Consider the following 19,838-nt stretch of genomic DNA (forward strand, 5'->3'; position numbering starts at 1 on the left):
ACCTTCATCTACAAGGTTTCTAAAACAAACATACAGCACCCGAAATGAAACACTATGAAAAGTAAACTTCTCAACGAAATTCACTTAACTTCTCATTTGAAAACAAAGAGCAATTCAGCCTGCCACTTTAGGGTATATTACGGGAGATTTTGAATGTTTTTACTATACTTTAATAACTAAAAGAAGAGCTTATTACGAAGCAAGTTAAGTTCACGCTATTTCTTTCATTCCGAAAACTGTAAACTAGAAAACCATAAATAACAGAATGTTTCCATTGTCTATTAAACTTTCCTCTCTTGGACAACTGAAAGGTTTTAAAGACTCACTTATTCTTGTTCCTGCAAATGAAAATATTTCCACCTTTTTTTTTTTTTTTTTTTTAATAAAATGAAGCCCAAGCCTGTCATTTAATACAGGAACATACAATAAAGCAGCAAGGCAGCTAACTGTAATTCTATCAGCACGATAAAAGTCAAGACGGAGCGTGAAGATTAAGGATCAGAAAGGACGATTTTGCTCTGCTACAAATTCTTTAACCATAGCCATACTGGAACTGAACACCTGTACAATTTACTACACCTAAAAGCTCAGACGGCTTTGCTTTACAAGCAGGCAGGGATGGAAACAGCAGGATGAGACAGTCAGTAAAAAGGAACAGCAGTGGAAACTACACCTATTTATAGGTACAATTTGACATAGCACTCACGATGCTATTCAGCGTAAACAGCTAACGAAACACAGACACAATTGTCTCAGATCCCTAGAAATTCTGAACTTGTTTCTAGAAATTTTCTAATGACATACTCTGTACTGCCACTGACATGAAGTTCTAGTAAGTGCTATACTAGATTTGCCTAGTTCAAAGTGCTATCTGACAGTATTCAAAACTAGATTCTCAGGAAAGGTGCAAACGCACTAAGACCTGCTTACAGAACAGCATTTAGGGGTGAACTTTTTGCTACAGGTTGACATACTGTGGCATAAAAATCTATATATTCTTTCTGGAAAGGAAGTAACTTTTATTCATTTAATTACAATATGAAGCTGAACATCAAGTTTGATTTTCTGCTTTTGTACTTGTTGAGTAACACATTGCTACTGGTCTCAAAGACTACTCTGCCACGACCTTTATGAATTATTCATTGTGTAAAATAAAAATGTAATTCTTTTTATCAGCTTTGAATTGAAATTCTAACTTCACTGAATACTCTCCTGTCCTGGTATAATGAAAAAGTACAACAGGAATACCTATCCATTCTATCCATTTTTATGCTATTCATTGTTATACTGTGAACTTTTATCATGATGCTTTGAAATTCCTTTCTAAACATTCCTGATATTCTACTAGAGGATTACCAATCAAGACTTCAAATATTTCTCACTTCAGTATATATTCCAAACACACACATTAAAACACACAACTTTCACACTATGATGGCTGTTTTGAGGTTTGTTTTGTTCTTGAATATTCAAGTAAACCATAACTGATCAGTTACTTTTTGTATCATCTCATACAAATTACTATAGTAAGATCAATTATACAGTGATAAGCAAAGCTTAGATCTATCCAAAACAAATATAGGAAAAAATATTAACAGGCAAGAGTGACGTCCTCTGCGTTTACAGGCAGGTCAAATGCACTCTGTACAGATTCACTCCACGTTTTCTTGCTGCAGGACAAAGTTTTCCTGACTAATACTGGAACCTGGAAGACTTTCTTCTTCCACACAGACCTCGGTGTCAGCGTTTCTCCAAAAGGTCTATAAAAATCAAGTTCTATTATCGTCTGAATACCCTGCAGGAGCTGGGAAGCTAGCAGCCTTCAGGAATGGGGTAAGTACTTTAACCCGTTGCCTTGAAACGGCTGTTAAATGAGCTGAAGTTCCTTGTTACTGGAGGACTGAGGAGTGGCAAAGTGGGGCAAAGTGCCAGTTTGAAGAACAAGATGATTTCAGAGGAGATCCGGGGAATGAGACTCTCAAACCAGACGTCTCTACTAGGTAATTAGCCAAACCACCAGCAAAATTCCTAAAAAATCACAGAATTGTTGAGGTTGGAAGGGACCTCTGGCGATCATCTAGTCTGACCTCCTGCAAAAAGGAGGGTGAGCTAGAACAGGCTGCCCAGGACCGTGTCCAGTCAGGTTTTGAACATCTCCAAGGATGGAGACTTTAGAAACTCTCCAGGCTACCTGTTCCAGCATTCAACAACCCTCAAAGTAAAAAAAGCTTTTTCTGTTCAAACGGAATTTCCTGTATTTCAGTGTGCCCACTGCCTCTTATCCTGTCACTGTGCACCACTGAGAAGAGTCAGGCTCCGCCTTCTCTACTCCCTCCTTCCTCCCCATCATGTATTTACACACATTGGTAAGATCCCACCAAGTCTTCCTTTTGGCTAAGCAGCCCCAGCTCTCTCAGCCTGTTCTAATAGGACAGAGGCTGCAATCTCTTAACTATCTTCATGGCCCTTCACTGGACTCGCTCCAGTATGTCCATGTCTCTCTTGTACTGGGGAGCCGAGCACTAGACACAGCACTACAGATGTAGCCTCAGCAGTGCTGAGGAAAGGGCCCCCCTCAGGCCTGCTGGTGACTCTCTTCCTAACACAGCCCAGGATACCATTGGCCTTCTTTGCCACAGAGGCACGTTCAACTCGTTGTCTAGAAGGATCCCCAGGGCCTTTTCTGCCAAGCGGCTCTCCTGCCAGCCGGTCTCCCTAGCACGTAGTGGTGCATGGGGTTATTCCTCCTCGGGCGCAGGACTTAGCATTTCCCTTTGTTGAACTTCATGGCATTCTTGTTTGCCCTCTTCTCCAGCCTGTCGAGGTCCCTTCGAATGGCAGCACAACCACTGGGGTGGGTATCAACCACTCCTTCCAGTTTTGTATCATCTGCAGACTTGCTGAGAGTGTACTCAGTCCCATCATCCAAGTCATTCATGAAAACGTTAAACACGTATTTGCCCAAATACCAACCTCTAGGATACACCAAGAGTGACTGGCCTTTAGTTGGACTTCATGCCACTAATCACAACCGTCTGAGCCCGGCAGTTCATCCAGCTTTCAGTCCACCTCACCATCCACTTATAATAGTTAATCATTTAATCATTTTGCCTATGAGGATGATGGGAGACAACACTGAAAGCCCTGCAAAGAGCCAAGGTAAACAACACATGCTGTTCTCCCCTTGTCTATCAAGCCAGTCATTTCACTGAAGAAGGCTAACAGGTTAACCAGCCAGGCAGCATTTCTCCTTCATAAATCCATGCTAACTACTCCCACTCGCCATCCTGTCCTTGATGTATTTGGAAACAGCTTCCAGGCAGGCTGGTTCCATCACCTTCTCAGGGATTCAGATGAGGCTCACCGGCCTGTAGTTCCCTACATCCTGCTTCTGAAAACAGGAGCAATATTTCATTCTTTCAGTCCTCAGGAACCTCCCCCAATTGCCATGAGCAAAAAAGGATGACTGAGAATGGCTTTGAAATGACACTGGCCAGCTCCCTCAGCAGCTGTGTGTGTTCATCCCATCAGGTCCCATGGATGTGTCTCTGCCAAATTTGTTTAAATGCTCCCTAGCCTGATCCTCCTTTACCAAAAGTAAGTCTTCCTTGCTCCAGATTTTCCCATTGGTGCCAGGGACCTGGGATTCCTGAAAGCAAAATTTTACTGAGGCAAAGGTGGCATTTGAGTGCCTTGGCCTTTTCCATGTTCTTTGTCAAGAGTCTTCTGCCCCATATAGGAGCACGCCCACATTTTGCATCATCTTCCTTTTGCTGCTGATATATCTCTAGAAGCCCTTCTTGTTGCCCTTTACTTCTCTTGCCAGGATCAACCCCAGGTGGGCTTGGGCTTTCTTAACACCATCCCTGCACACTCAGACAGCATTAGAACATGAATTAGCATTAGAATATGAACATGTGACCTTTGCAAGGGAAGTTCTGCCTTACAGTCTCTGTAAGAGTTCTCTGAACAGCTCTTGTGAGGCTACAGCAGTGTGCTTGGACTTCCAATAGTCCCTCACTGAACGCTTAAGAAAACAGCTGCCATATTACGAAAGAAGGTCTTGCATGGATAAATCACTGGTTAAACTGTGGGAAGCAGAGGGTAAATGAACTAGTCTCCCAATGCAGAGATGTCACAAGTGGAGTCCTGCAGGCATTTTTGCTGGAATCTGTCCTGTTCAACATATTTGTAAATAACCTGGAAAAGCAGGTGAACAATGGAGTGTTTTTTAATGATTTTATCAAAAATAATTTCATTAGGTGACAGGTCTACTTCAAAGAAACGCAGAAGGATATTAAGATTGACAGAGTAACCAATAAAATGGCTGACAAATTTATATATAGAGAAACGCAATGCAAACAGGTAAAAAAAATTATAACTTCACAGAGAAAGTGATGGACTCAAAGCTGACTATTATCATTCAGGTGAGAGTCCAATGAATACAAGATAAACTTGTAAATAAAAAAAATTAAGCACAGTGACCAGCAGCAACTAAAAAAAAATGAATTTTAGGATTAGAAATTACTAGGAAATGAATGGAGAACAAAAGAGAAAACATCATTGTGCTATGGTTCAAATCCCTGGTTTGCTCATAGCGCGATGACTGCGTGCAGCTCTGATGCTTGTCTTAAGAAGGCTACAGTAAAACTGAAAAAGGTACGGAGAACGACAGTAGAATGATCACAGGCATACAGCTGTTGTTTCATATAGAAGCTATCCCATAGGTTTAAAAAAAAGCAAAAAACACACACAGGGGAGGCAATAACAGGCTAAAAATTCACGAGCAGCTTGGCAAAAATGGATACAGACTGACAAGTAGGAGCCAGGTTCAAAACAAACTAGAGAAAGTTATTTTTCATACAGACCTTAGTAAATTCTTTGTCAACAGCACTGTGGATGCAAGAAATTTGCATGGATCACAGGGAACAAGCACATGAGAGAGAATCCACTGAGGATATCTAAAACCGTAATGGTTTCTGTCTCAGTAAACGTCCCCAGATGCTAATAGCTGGAAGATGTGAAAGTGCTATGGAAAGTATACTTGGTCTGTTCCTACTCTTTTACTGCCATCTGCTTATGACCACTGCGGAAGACATAACACTGGTCTGGACACATCTTCGGACTAAACCAGTAAAGCTGTTCTATAGTGAAATGTTTACTAGTTTAGCGAATCCAAAATTGGAAACAGTTACAAAGATTTATAAAGACCTGAGTAAAGAGAAGTGAAAGAAAACAATGTATACAGCTAAAGATTTCTCCTATCCTATACCATGCAGTGGTAAGCTGAACCTACTATTTCTCTTGAGTTTGACTACGAGGTATAAAAGGACTTCTAAACTCGGAGCAAAAATTTCAGAGTTTGAGAGGCTTTGTTTCCAGGCCATCACTGCATCACAAATCTCCCAAGATGTAATTTGGTCAGGCATATTAAAATTTAAATTGCCAGTATAAGGTTTTGGGTAGAAGACAAGACTCAAACCTAAATGAAAAAATTATTCTACGGGCAGCAAACATTAACTTGTTAGCTCTCCTCAGGCAACTTCTACCTAACTGGTAGCACCTACAGATCCTGTGACTAATTTAGAGTTAGACATATGCTGACTGACTAGCCAGTACCTGCATGCTGACTTACCAGCTAGATGCTGTCACTCCTACTGGATGAGGAGCAAAAAGAAATAACCGAGTTATAACTTCTTTTCCTCAATGATGACATTAACAGCAGTCTCTGCCTCTCTATTAAGCCTCTATAATTCATAAAATCTGCACAGAAACTTTGTATCTTTGAGATCTCTACCTCTCATAGGTAGTGACACTAATCAACAAGCTTAAATTACTAAGCCTACAGGCAGGTAAATGGACAACAGGCAGACATTTCACCTCTCTGTATCCCTATTTAGTTTTTAAGGTTGATATTTATTTACTGAATTTCAACATCTTTTAACATCTTTTTAACATGCAGCTTTACTCACGTATTTTGTCAGTATCTGTGTGAACTGCCTGAATAACAGAAGTTCTGAGAATCACTTCCACATCTGAAGCTATTTTCATAAGCTAACAAAGAAAAAAACAAAAGAGCAGAGTAATTAAAGTGATATACAATTATTCTTGTAGGCATTTTTCCATACTAGAGAGCTATTCAAATACCAAAGCCAGTCAATTCTATTATTCAGAAAGCTATCTACACATAGCTTTCATTTTGGGGATCCTGGAGTACTTTTTAAGTCGATATATCAGCTACCCTGACATACAGCACCTGAAGAAGGAAATGAGTCATCCGGCTGGTAACACACAGCAGTATAAGACTGATAAATCCAGTTAAAATTGCAAAGGAATAAGGCAGAACACAATTAGCAAAACAAGTAACTCGTTTCAATGACTATAGTCACTGGTGACTGACTTGTTTGCGTTATACCTCTGTCAGAAATAAATGAAATTGCACAAGTGAGACACTTTGGGAGACAATGTCTCTATCCACATCGGGAAGCAGTGTGTACCAACAAGAATGAATCTTTACAGCATAAGAGTTAAGGCCGAGGACTTGACAATTACACTATCTTTCTCTGCCCCGCTTTCCCCTTTAAAGTGTTTGAGCTAGGTATGATCTAGTTCCCCCTACTGAATGCCCATCAGAAGCTACAATGCGTTAAGTTTGCTCTTGAAGCATGATTTCCACTTCAGCTTCATCTTAAAAGTAATCCAGTCACATGCTGTAAGACTGCTTCACAAAACAACCCAAATTACAATAAAGGGAAACAACCCGGACAACTTAAAAAGTGAACTCCTGACCTGAACTAAAACGCTAGGGTAGATGCAGCCACTGCATCCCACATTCCAGTATTGCAGATGGTTATTCCCATCTTCTTAGGTCACTTCATACCTAAATATTTAATGTCACATTCAGAAGACATTGCAGTACTCTACTCCGGCAAAGTAAAACACGTTTGGTTGGCTAATATTCATTTTTTTACCTGATATCTAAAGCAAAACTCCCATGTTTAAACAAATAAGCGTCCAAATTCTCAAAAGTCCTCTACTATCCCTTGATTCAGTTCCTGTACAATAGTGTCACTTCAGCATAGGTATACGTTCAGTAATGACTACAACAACTTATATGATGTTCAAGGATTCTGTAGTTCTGCTGGACTTATTTCTGCAATGGACAGATGGAGGCACTTCTTTCCAACGTATCACCTCCCAGAGTTGGTAGAAACTGCATACAGGTGCCAATGACATTGTATGAATAGATTCTTAAAAGGATGAATGACAATGACTAAATCATTCTCTCAGTATGGACAGCAATAACTAAAAACATCTAAAATACAGAAGTTTCATTTCAGGCCTCAGGAAGCTTTGGAAAATTACTCAGTAAAAAGCGGTAAAAATAGCAACTGAGCAAAAGTAACTTACAAAGTGACATAACAAAGTGTTCTGTTCCTTTGGAATAAAACGTTTTCACCATGAGGAAACAAGAAACAAAAAACAGTGGTAGAATTAACACCTCTATGTTATAATAAAGTAACGACCAGTTAACAGTTCTCCCCTCGCCGCTAAAGAAGAATGACGTCTAGCTTGTGATCAGGAATCCAAATAAGTTCCCATATCTGCCATTAAGGCAAGAGATTATTTAAGTTCTCCATATCTTTGTGTACTTGTCTATACAACAAAGACAGGTAAACTTAAGTGACCCAAGCTACAGCAGATTTTCTAAGAAAAATACACAAAATATTTACATGAAAAACCAGCAAAATTAAACACTTTTCTCCCTAATTTTATTATGAGCCTCAGAATAAGTGCATCAGAGTACTAGAAGGTGCTTTTTCCTTATGTATTTGAGTGCAAGCAAAATTGTATGACATACTAGATCTATCAATGGAGGTATCAATATATTTGTAAACAAAGATCCATGGAAGCACCTTTTAGAACTCACCAGGCTCTCTGAATGTCTCAATAAATATTTTTATTAGTTCTGAGATCTTTTCAGAAAAAGGCATGAATTTTCATGCAAAATGGGGGGAAAAAATCAAAACGGGAGGTACCTCATTTATTTTCGCTGCAGATGTCTCATTTCGGTTATTTTTGAATTCTTCGTTTATCTTTTGTCTTGCAGCTAAACACAGTAAGGAAAGAAAGCATGAACAGAACAACTTTATTTTTACTTTTTCAGCAGCTCATAACCCACATTTCTAAGGCCGTTCTGACTGTCTCTGGGCAATTTGTTGATCAGGTCCGTATCTACGTTCCTTTGGCTACCTACTCCTTTCCATTAAAAAAACCAAAAACAACAAAAACCACATCCCTTTCCTGGTACAGTCAGCCCAAAGTTTTTTCAATACAAGATTTCCATGGAATTCAGGTGAGAATGTCTTATTTAGATTTAATTGGTGTAAGGATAAAATATAATACTAAGACTGCTCATCTAGTATTCTGAAATTTAAAAAAAATTAACATATAGACACTATTACTAAAAGTTTCAATTACTACAGAAGCAATATTGATTACCTGAACAGCAACTATATAAAGAGGATCAAGTCAAATGCTTAGTACAGTTAAGCATGCTTTGACTGCACTGAGGGGGGTGTGGGGGGCAAACTAAAAAAATCCCAGAAAGATCACCAAGGCTCCAAAAAGAGACACTTTCAGCAACATTATACTTCAGAAATATGGCACGAGTCTAACAACTGGGTTTTTGTTTCCACTTATAGGATGTCTGGCTACAGACACACAAAAGTTTCCTCAATGGCTGTCTATTAAAAGTGGAAGGCAATCGTTTAAAAGGAGATTTTAAGAATCATTTTCTTTCTAACTGTACTCTTTTGTCTGCTACTCAACTTTGTTTTCATTAGTCCTTCTAAGTTCATTCTCTCTTACAAAATACACACAAACACATTTGGTAAAGAAAACCAAACTGAATGTTAATTCACTCCCCTTCATCAATTGTTCTATAAACTGGAATTAACGTACCCTCCCTCTCATTAGCACTGTTGCTTCTGTTAACAAGGCTAAATAGCATTAACGACTTGATATCGTTTGTCTTTGCCACACACTCTCACAACAAACACAGGTAGAAAATGGTAAAGTTGCAAAGAAAAGTGAGAAAGAACCACATACAGTTAATGATTTCTCTTGAGCAGCTGGACTGGATGAGACAGGGAAATTACTGCTGAAATTACAGTCACCTTAAGATGGCATAAGCCAACAACGACAACAGAAGAAGTACTCCTCTCTCCTTCCCTTGCATTTTGGTTCTTGCATCACCTACTCACTGGCCCCAACAGAAGCATTAGCATAGTTATGTACTATCTGGCACTGCAGAATTGATTTGGATTAACACTAGCCACCTCCACATCCTCCAAAACGGGGAATCTTTAGCTCCCTTCTCCACCTTTCACGCTCTTTCTGAAAAGCAAAAAAAAAACTAAAACAACAACAACACCCACCCCACCTCCAGCAACACACATGTAATCCCCTCAGCTGATTAGAGAGCTGACTAGAGGCCCTATCAAGTCTTCACAGCCACAGCAATGACGCTTATTTTAAGAATGAATCATATTCAGGCAACGTAACATGCAAGGAGAAGAAAGTTCCAGAGAGAGAGGTGACCATCTACCACATAACAAGAATATCTTACCTTCTAAGGCTCTGGTATCATTTTTAAAAACCTCTTGTCGGGTTCTGTGCAACAATTTAAAAAGCTTCAAAACCTGTCAACAAAATATCAATAGAATGTTTGCTAACAAGATTCTCATTTAAAATGAACATGCTACCATTAAGGATATTTTGCTTTTGCTTGATATTTTATGTTCTTTCCATTTAGTATGTAATTTGGTTGGAAATCAATTTCTTATATACTATGTCTCAGTTCTTGATCAAATAATCTGCAGATAAAGGAAACCAAAACCCTAGACAGTTTGGACATTTCAAAATCATCTGAGATGCAAGAAAGTACTGGCACTACACTTATTATCACTTTGCATGATAGCGATCTAACCCTGAAACCACATTCATGCAAACATATTTCTCATGCCAATATTTAAAAAAAAAGAGTAATTGCCCAAGTCAAGTTACCTAAACAGACTTTGAAGAGTATATCATTGAATTCAATACTCTCATTACAAAGAAGGAAAGAAATGTAAATGGCTACAGTGTTCTCATGTTGTGAGAAAGTATTCTCACATGTGAGAAAAGAGAATTTTAAAAGGATCTCGACTAGCAGATTAACTAATTAGCACAATTATTTTTAATGTCTCTGTATAATGTTTAGGTATGATCTTCTACAGGTGATATGGCAAAACCAACACAAAACAAAGTCCTTCCCTAAAAATAAGTAATCAGATCAACAAATAAAAACCTCAGTAAGAACAAATATTCAGAAAGATTAGGATTTACAACGTAGAGATGACAGACCTCAGTACGGACATAATGCAAAAACAGGGAGAATGACAGCTCATAGACATATGCTTTTGGCTGTTTATTCATGCATATTGTCATGAATTACAGAAAATATCAGGATATTTCGATTTGTGGTCAATCACTGACAAGCACCAAAAAGTCTGAGAACATGTTATAGTTATCTTTAGTACTTCCTTGTGTGTTTAGGCACCTTTAGAAGGCACAATTTTAGGTATTTCCTCATAATTTTCAACTCATCCAGAAGTATGCACACACAACAGGACAGTCAAGAAAAGGAAAAAGTCATAAAACAGTAAGAACAGGTAATCTTCCAGTTCAATGCGGCTTCTATAACATAAAGTATCAAGGGGTTACTTACAACATTAAGGGACAACTTAAAATAACAACAAATTCAAATGTCGCTTTGCTTCAGTAAAGTGCTTTATAATTTCTATTGTAATTTATGACTACATATGCTGCTGTTGAGGACATACTTTCCAGACCTTTCTGGAAAGAAGATAAACTAGTGCGTTCCCAATTGTTTAAGATTCTTGGCGATGCTTCTTTAAGTTAAAAATCTGAGTCACTTTTACAAGACTTAAAGCATGATCTGACAAGCAGTTAAACAAATGTGAGCAGAAATATATAAAAGCGAGCATGTTAACTCCTGTTTGTCTTTTTTGTCCTTAATAATTCACAGTTAACCAGGACTAGGTTGTCTCCAATTGCAGTGTTCCCTTTGTGGCTAAAACTGTGGAAAGTAGAATGAATAGAATTAAGAGCTAGCATATAAATTCGTTCTTCTGTAGGCAGATTTTAGGAGATTGATTGCATTATTTGGACAGCACACCTTGAAATATTTCCAGCCTGTAATATTTTACCATCTTTGCAAATAGCAAAATTAATATTACAAGTAATTTTGAGCCACAGACATACGCAGGGTGAAACCAGAGGCCATATTTTCTGATTATTTCAAACTCTGATCAATACTTTTCAGGTATCTTCCTCTAGCACTGCTTGCATAACATCAGATCACAGAAGTTACAAGCATAACATTACATGACTTCAAGGCAGGGTTGACCAATGCACTGACTCCTTCCAGCACTGTAGTCACCTAGCAAAACACAGAACCCTCAAAATACCCCAACAGGCTTTACAACACTTCTATTCTGAGACAGGGGGCTCAAATCCCCAGAAAAGCAAGGGTGAGATAAGCACCTGTTTTTCTGCCGTTGCTTTTCTACACCTTCCCATCATAACTCATTCTGTTATGGGATTTCAACCACTACCTTACTGCTCTCTCACTTTCTGCCTCTTTTTTCCACGATGGCCTTTGCATACAAAAGTGCACCTTCTATCACCAGGTGTAGCGTCCTTCCTGTCCTAAAGCCTCTGCTTGTTGATGCTACAAATGCTTACTACTCTCTGGTGAAATATAAGGAAAAATTTCCTCACATCCCTAAGAATACAAATACATTTCAAGTTCAATTAGTATTTACATCCGCAGGCTGCCGAATCTGAAGCAGAACACAGCCTGTCTTCTTTGGTGCTGTGCACATTACCATCAACTCCAAACAGCCGAGCACCAAGCACCACCGTATGACTGACAACCAGATCCCGTTTGCGCATCACGACATTAAACTGTCCAGGGCACGCTAAAGCACGACTAACTCAGAAAACGTTGAAATGCTTTATTCCAAGTGGCCCTGCACCTCCTGCCAGCTCCCCTCTGACAAACAGCCCGTCACCCGGGGGCAGGCTTTGCTTGTGGCCCCCGAGCAGCCGGCCCTGGTCGCAGCGCTCCTCTGCCCTCCAGCGGCCCGGGCCGCCCTGCACAGCTCCTCTCCGCCCCTTCCCCAATTCAACTGAGGCGACCCCGAGCACCGGGGAGGCCGTAGGGGCAGAGGACATCTATCCGTCAGCCCGCCCGCCCGCTCTCCTCAGCGGCCCCAGCCAGGCCAGCGCTCCGCCGGGAAGAGCCAGGTATACCCCGAGCTCCGAGCAGCTCCAACGGCTACTGGCAGCGGGGCGACCGTTACCCCCCCGCGAGGACCATTGGCCACTTTCCACTCCGCGAGCGCCGCGCATGCGCGCCACGCTCACCTGCCCGCGGCTCGCCATGGCGAGCGCCGCGCCGCCCGCCGCCGCCGCCGCCGCCGCGGGAGCGCCACGCCCCCTCCCGCGCGCTCAGCCGCAGCCAATCGGAAGGCACCGCCCCAAGGCCCGTGGCCACCTCCTTTTCCGCTAGAAGAAGGTTACCGGAAGGGCGCGCGGCAATCCTTCCGGCGCGTCCCTACGCCAAGGGGCTTCCGGGCGTCCCCGGCAACGCTGCTCTCCCGGGCCGCGCTGGCCTCCGCCCTCGTTCCGCGCAGGGCTTGCCCGCCCGCGCCGACGGCGGCCTGCGCCCCCGAGCGCCGCTTCGCTTGGTCCGATGCTGAGGCATCAGTATTTCACCTTAGGAAGGGTCTCTCTGTCACCACGAGAGCTAGGAGCCTTAAACAGAAACACTGAAGTCACAGTTTTCTCTTTGTCTACATGGCAACAAGCCTCTAGGTGGTTTTTGGGGGTACACTGAAGCGTGCCTACATCACACAACACCAGCACAAACCAGCTGCCCCGAAGAACCGGTTGGCATGTATCAAGACAAACCTAGGGGAACGCAATGCCAGACAATACCACAGCTGATGCTGCCAGTGTGATACCAGCTGGGGGACAGCAGCCTCCCTCCCACTGCCACCCAGCGACCCACTGTGCCCCTATGCGTGCTGACCACCACTGCTGGCAGGGCCACAGCAACAGCACTAGGCTGCGGGGGGTGGAGGGGGCTCAGTAGGAGACTGGGAGGGGCTGCAGGGCCCCCAGCATGAGCACATTAACTGGGGAGCAGAGAGAGGTTTCTACAGTTTACACTTTCTGGCAGCTCGCCCAAAAGGCTTAATATCATAATTCTTGCTGGGATCATGAGGCCTTTTCTGATGTGACTAACAAAAAATGATTCAGATGGTGTTGTCTTTCCTCATGCCAAGACTTATTAAGACACTCCTGCCGGCTTCAACAGGAGTTGAATGGGACCTACATAGGACTGTATGCAGCGCTGGGCTTTTGTATATCTTAACTGTTTTCAGGGAAAAAATAAACAATTCAAAGACTAAATCTACTAATTCTCTTCAACCTTGTTTAGCTTGTAGTGCCCACAATCCTAGAGCCAGCCTATGCATTCCATAAACATAATGTATCTTACTAATTTTCTTCTGAAGAAAGATCTCATCACTTCAAACACTTAATTGGAAAGCCATCAATTCACAACCAACATATTTATTTTACACAGCTGCCTTTTAATCCCCAGGAGCGTTCAAGTGCATTTAAACTCAATTTCTATTTCTTAAAAATATCGACACTGGCATAATCCAGGTTTATTCATCAGAATTGATCTAAAATATATATATTTTTGGAACACCTTTTATCCTGGAAAGACTATTCTGGAGAAAATTGAAATACTTACTCTGTTTCTAGTTCTACTAAAACTGATACATGTGAATCCAATCTAAGCTTAGAAAGACTTCAGTACCCTTCTTCAGATGACTTAGAGAGGAACTACATACTTCCATACCAGAATTATACTTGATATTTAATGTCAGGGCCCTACGTATACCAATAGGCCTTAACGGCCCCGACCAGCCTCACCCAGGACACCCGCTCACACACCCACTCCCAGGGCCCAGGAGCCCCCGCCCAGCCTGGGGCCCGGACGCCGCCACGGCCCCGCTGACTCAGACCTCACCCGCGGGCCCAGTGCTCGGCCCATCCGTCGTGGGGCTGCGGCCCCCCCCCCTCGCTCACCCCCGCGGGACCTGACCCACGGACCTCCTGTGGCAGCGAGAACCGCTTCGCGCCGCAGCAGCCTCAGTGCAGCCACCGCACTGCGCAGATCCCTCCGCGGCGCCACTTAACCCTCCCCGCACTGCGCAGATTTCCCGCCGCAGAACCGCTTAACCCGCTCCACCGCCGCCACCAGATCCCTCCGCGCCGCCGCCCCGCGCTCCCCCCCAGCCCTGATAAGCGCCGCGGCGCCCAGGACATGCGCGTAAAGGGACGGGTGAGGAGGCCGATCGCGGCGTGGGGCCGGTCGCCGGCGGTCCAATGAGCGCCGGGTAGGGCGGGGCCGAGCCGAGCCGAGCCGAGGGAGGAAGCGCTGAGGCGGGCGGCGGCGGCGGGTGCCGTGTGGGAGGGTGCCGCTATGGCTGACGAGATCAGCAAGGCGCAGGCCGCTCGGCCGGGCGGCGACACCATCTTCGGCAAGATCATCCGCAAGGAGATCCCCGCCAACATCATCTACGAGGACGAGCAGGTGCGGCCGGGAGGCGGCAGCGGCGGCTCTGCCCGGAGTGTGGCCGCCCCCGGCTCGCGGCCCTCTGCGGCTGTTGGCGGCGGTGCCGCCCTGGGGGGGCCGGGCCGGGCCGGGCCGTGCGGCTCCCTCCCTGGCGCATCCGCGAAACGTCGGGGCGGGGGGGCGGCTTCTGGCACTAAAGCCTTTGGCCTCGGGGCGCCCTTGCACAGCTAGTGACCGTAGTTAGCTGTTTCTTCGTTATCAGAAATGCTGATGTTGATAGGCCTAGCAGTGGTTCTCATAGAGATTTCGCAGCTCTGCCGTGCCAGGCTTTGGTTATGAACCACCAAGCTTATCAAAAATTACTTCTTTTCATTTTTTTTAAACTTAGAAACTACTTGCCCTACAGGCTGCAAAAATGCCTGTGATCTGGTGAAGTGGGACCATGATTGTGGCATGCTTGAAAAATTTGCTGATGCTAGTGCCCTGCAATGTGTTAGGAACCAAGTGATCCAGTTCAAGTCTGAAAAAAAAGTAGATGTTATAAGAGGTTAGCTTTAAGTTAGTATCCAAAATGAGTGGTGCTTTTTTTATTTGTTTGTTTTTAATACTAAGTACTTTGAAAATAGGGTTTATCTGTAATGTAGAAAAAAGGCTCTTACTAAAAGGTGCTATTTTGCTGATCTGTGTGCTTAATAACAATGTATAGCTTGGAACAGTGCTTTTTTAATGGATCACAATAGCGTTGTAGCTGCCATCTGTTTTCCAGAATGTTGGAAGTGTTCATTACTTTTCAAAAATTGTGCGATTCATCGTTCTTGTGGTACTGCTCTGCGTTTACGAAAAGCTGTGCTTATTTTCTTTTGTCAAGGTGAAATGTGCATTAGCTTTTTACTCAGCTGTGCTGGCTACAGCAATCTAATCTCAACAGTGTGCTTGACTGAGAAGCATGTTACAAACTTGAATATGATGAGTGATTTAGGAGTAGATAAACTACTCTGATTTCCAGAAAATATTGCAGATTCATGACAGACTAATTGGTTGCAGTATCTCACCTGATTTTGATTTAAAACTGCTGTTAGTTTAGTTGGTTAGAGTGAAGGATCCTTTAATTCACTCTGTTCACTGCACTGAAGGTCTGTTTGCTGTTGGTAGGAAATGTTATCTGGAGGGATGTAATGAAGATTAATTAATCATTAATTGATATACAGTGCAAAGGAGATGCAAACAGTACAAAGTTTCTGTGGAATTAAGCCTTATCAGTGCTGTTTTAGTTGCATTTGAAATAAAAATAGGTAAAATAACCTGAAATGAAGGTTGGTGTTACTTGCATTCACCGGCTTTCTGTGATTATGCTTTTGTTCGAAAGGTGTGCCCTCTACCCCATTGAAAATTATTTGCCACTCATCTACTTCATTACGTTCTTTGACTCAGCTTAGCCATTTGTCTCCTGGCTTTATATGAACTGCGTAGAATAGGCAGTTTGGAAAACCACTTTGGCTTTGATCAACCTAAATTAATTTTAAGCAATTGTGTGCAAATTACTTCCATTCATCCATTCTTTTTTTTATCCACCCTTTCAGTTTGGGAAAGAGAAGCAGTTAATCAAGGGAGAGTTACAACTGAGCATCATCTACATAGAGATGGCTTAAGGAAGGGCATGCTGGAGGTGTTAAAATAAGCAAAGTTTGGGCTTCTCATCACCTTTAGTCTTGGCAAAGGCTGCAGGTGCTCTGTATAGAATTAAAAAAAGCAATGAGTTGGAAGTGAATAGGAAATTCTGTTTCCTGATGCACAAATAACTGAAAGCATCTAGGAAATACATATTTTGAGGAATCTAAAATATGTGTTAAGGGTATGCCCTCTTACTTTAGGGCATAACTTGACCACTAATTGCAAAAAGTTTTGATGTTAAGTCTTATGAGTGAGTCAGAGGTTCCCAGTAGTTAGCAGTAGCAGAGTGTATGGGTAGTACAGCATGAGCATCTCCAGGTCATGGTTGTGGCAGTAGCAACTTCTGATTCTGTGGCTGGCCACTTGCATCAGCATCATGGCTCCCTCTTCCTCTCTTTGCCTGCTCTTCTACTTTCCCACATGCTGGAAGTCTCTATTCTAAAATGCTCATCTCTCTCCTTGGCCTCATCATTTTGCATGCAGAATCCCCCTTCTGGAGGTAAACGCTTGTCTTGAGATTGATTTAATGTGGCTAGTGAGTTGCTGTGTGCAGTTTCTGATTGCTAGTAATTTTCGTACTTCTGTAAAATTAATTGGAGTTACCTACTTCCTACAGGTAGGAGTTCATGTTTCAAAACTGACACCCTTGTCTCAGCTCGGGAATGTCTGAAGCCTTAATATGTTATTTAAAATATTCTTTCTCTGAAATAGCTGGTGTTATTGAGGTGACAGATTTAATACAGCCTCAGTCGGATAACTCTTTGAAACTGCCTTACTACATCTGACCAAAGCAATATTCAGATGCAACTGAAAGATGGTTAGTGGTTGTTTGCTGTTTAGATTATTAAACAGGCCCTTAAGAAGAGAGTGAAATAAGCATTAATGTACTTTCTGTAGGAAGTAATGCATGCAGTCAGCTCTGTTAGCTGTTATGCCTGTAAGAAAATGGTAAAGCGTGAAGGTAACTTTATGATAGCCTTAACCCTCATTTAAAATGCTATTGCTTTTATATAATACTTGAAAAAATTCAATGTTCTATGTTTATACCAGCAGTTCTCTCTAAATAGATATTTGTGTATAGCAAGTGGCAAACTTTAATAATAATAGTAATGAGAAAAATCAACATCTTTGCTTGCCTTTAGAGTATCTGATATTCTACTTTGTATGTTTATTGGGCCCTATTGATTTGATTAAACTATTAACCTTCCTCTGAAGCAAACTGCATTTTAACTGTTTACTCTTCCTCTAGTGCCTTGCGTTTCATGATATTTCACCTCAAGCTCCAACACATTTCCTAGTGGTTCCTAAGAAGCCAATTGTCCGATTATCTGAAGCAGAAGACTCTGATGAATCTGTAAGTATTGTGGAAGCTTTCTGTATGCCAAACTGCCTTTAATTAGTTCAAAATCTCCTAGACTCTTCCCCATTCCCTCTTTCCTCTTTGACACTAGAAAGAGGAAAAGTAGGCGGCTATTTCAGCTCTTCTGACACCATAATCCTTTGCCTCTAGCTTATAGCAGCAATGGAATCTTTCAGTCAAAATAGAGATGTGCAATACTTTATATCACTGGATATGGATTCCTAGTGCAAAAAGCTATGTTGTGAAATACAGCCTATTTTCATGGCTTACAGTAAATAGTACTCATTTTAGTATGGAGAAGAGGGCTTGGGGTATTTGGCAGGGCGGAGCTGAAGAAAAGGTAAGTTGTTTGAGAGGGGTACTGAATATTTAATTTGTAGCCAGAAAAATGAGGTTCAAAGATCTTGTAAACCCATGCAAGAAAATGTAAACTTTCTTTTTCCATGAGAATTACTTCTATTGCCTGAAGAAATAATGGGGGCTTTAACCCTGAGACAAATTTAGCTTCTGTGACTCTTTTGTAGTCCATTACTGTTTAGCTTGACAAAATTCCATAGCTCTCTTTCCTCTCTTATGCATAATCACTCTTTGTAGCTTTACTTGGAAAATGTCAGTTGCAGACAGACAGCAATTTGGAGAGCAATGGTTGAATTACAAGGAATTAGCTAACTGGCTTCTCTGAATGGTTCTCTGCTCTCATTCCTTCCCTTCCTCCCTCTCCCCTCTTTGTGTGTTTTTTTCTTTTTTCTTTTTTTTTTTTTCTCCAGCTTCTTGGGCATTTAATGATTGTTGGCAAGAAGTGTGCTGCTAACCTGGGCCTGACCAATGGATTCCGGATGGTTGTGAATGAAGGGCCTGAGGGTGGGCAGTCTGTCTATCATGTACATCTCCATATTCTGGGTGGTCGTCAATTGGGCTGGCCTCCTGGCTAAGACTTTTACACCACAAGAATTACTGCATGTGTACAAACCACCACCGAATAGATTTATTACATTGCCCATCAATCTAGCCACTGTTAATGTACATTCTTTTTTGATGTGTGTCTATGAAGAGTAATAAAAGCTCTAAACAGTAGTAGCACAATAAAGATTTAGCATATGGGAGTCATCTGTCTTGTGTGTCTTACTGATGGAAACAGTTATGCAAGTTAAAGTGGTTTCTGGAGCGTAAGTATGTAGAATGTTTTAATCTGTAGTAACAATGTTTATAGGTACTATTTTGACCAATCATTTGAAACCTGAAAACCCAGCTGTTTGGAGACTAATTTTTCATGTCTCGTAGGAAGAAAACTTAAGTGTTTGAATATGATATGTAAATATACATACAACCTGTGTAGGTGGCTGCTAGAACTTAAAACAGCAAAAACCTGTATGTGTAGCTATGAGAGTGCCAAACAAGGGCTCTATCAGCACAGTGCAGGGTGTTGGAAACGTACAACTCCTGTTGGAGTGCTTCTTTCAATGGCTGATTAATAGGGCTTGTTTGGCATCCTTCTTATCCTTTCTCACCAGAAATGTATGGTAAGAGAGTAGGTCTTAATGGCAACTGTGCTGCTTCATAGCACAATGGTATTTCTACATCCTGATTTTGGGGGAAACTTGAGGACTTAAAATGAAAAGTGTTAAACTTCATCTAGGGCATCCTGAGATGCTCAGGGAATTCATCTTAGCAAGCAAGCTGCAGTACGGTAAGTATACCTTTTAAAGTCCAGATTTTGCTGGGCAAACTCTGTCCTTCAGTGAACAGTAGTTTCTCAGTGCTGCTGAATGCAACACTGAAGCATCTGTCTTTTCCTGTAAAAGTAAACCAAGTACTTTTCCTGTAAAAGTAAATCTGTAAAAGTGAACCAACCATTCTTTCTGCTTGAGATGAGAAGCCCTGGATGACTGATTTTTTTTTTTTTTAGTGCTTCTTACTGATGGGAGCCTGTACTCGGAAACCTTTTGGCAAGTGCCTTTTTTTTAAGAGAGGAAAACAAAAAAAAGCAGTCATATTTTGAGCACCACTTGTCCAGAGTGCAAATCTAACACCCAAGGCACAGAAAGAGTTGTGGCAATGTGGAAGGTGGATGGACAAAGATGGTTG

General features: G+C 42.0%; 2 protein-coding genes across 14 annotated transcripts in view; one reads left to right on the top strand and one right to left on the bottom strand.

The window, feature by feature from the left end:
• The window catches only part of LOC138060847 (complex III assembly factor LYRM7-like), a 37,943-nt gene extending 25,356 nt beyond the window's left edge, over positions 1-12,587 (bottom strand). For 4 of the 13 annotated variants that reach the window (XR_011137741.1, XR_011137742.1, XM_068927324.1 and 1 more), the window contains exons 1-4: positions 12,496-12,587; positions 9,632-9,704; positions 8,040-8,110; positions 5,973-6,054 (exon numbers count right to left, since the gene is read on the bottom strand). Coding sequence is in view for 7 of the 13 variants with exons in the window: in XM_068927324.1 (XP_068783425.1) it covers positions 5,973-6,054; positions 8,040-8,110; positions 9,632-9,704; positions 12,496-12,513 (244 nt within the window). In the remaining 6 variants the exon portion in view is untranslated. Of the gene's footprint in view, positions 1-1,001; positions 4,201-5,972; positions 6,055-8,039; positions 8,111-9,631; positions 9,705-11,891; positions 12,074-12,495 lie in introns of those variants that run through there. The other 9 variants (XR_011137743.1, XM_068927323.1, XR_011137739.1 and 6 more) reach the window with 7 other exon arrangements.
• Positions 12,588-14,536: 1,949 nt separating this feature from the next.
• Positions 14,537-18,856, top strand: LOC138064483 (adenosine 5'-monophosphoramidase HINT1). The gene is made up of 3 exons (XM_068927329.1): positions 14,537-14,740; positions 17,643-17,747; positions 18,521-18,856. The coding sequence occupies exons 1-3, from the start codon at positions 14,630-14,632 to the stop codon at positions 18,683-18,685; spliced, it is 381 nt and encodes a 126-aa protein (XP_068783430.1). The 5' UTR covers positions 14,537-14,629; the 3' UTR covers positions 18,686-18,856.
• The last annotated feature ends 982 nt before the right edge of the window (positions 18,857-19,838 follow it).

Source organism: Struthio camelus, chromosome Z (assembly GCF_040807025.1).
Source record: "Struthio camelus isolate bStrCam1 chromosome Z, bStrCam1.hap1, whole genome shotgun sequence".
NCBI classification, from domain to species: Eukaryota; Metazoa; Chordata; class Aves; order Struthioniformes; family Struthionidae; genus Struthio; species Struthio camelus.

What these genes read in the sequence shown, in the direction of transcription:
- LOC138064483 (XM_068927329.1), top strand. Translation starts at nt 14,630, where the DNA reads ATGGCTGACGAGATCAGCAAGGCGCAGGCCGCTCGGCCGGGCGGCGAC. An exon ending in TCATCTACGAGGACGAGCAG is followed by an intron (nt 14,741 to 17,642) that starts GTGCGGCCGGGA and finishes CTCTTCCTCTAG; the next exon opens with TGCCTTGCGTTTCATGATAT. An exon ending in CAGAAGACTCTGATGAATCT is followed by an intron (nt 17,748 to 18,520) that starts GTAAGTATTGTG and finishes TTTTTTCTCCAG; the next exon opens with CTTCTTGGGCATTTAATGAT.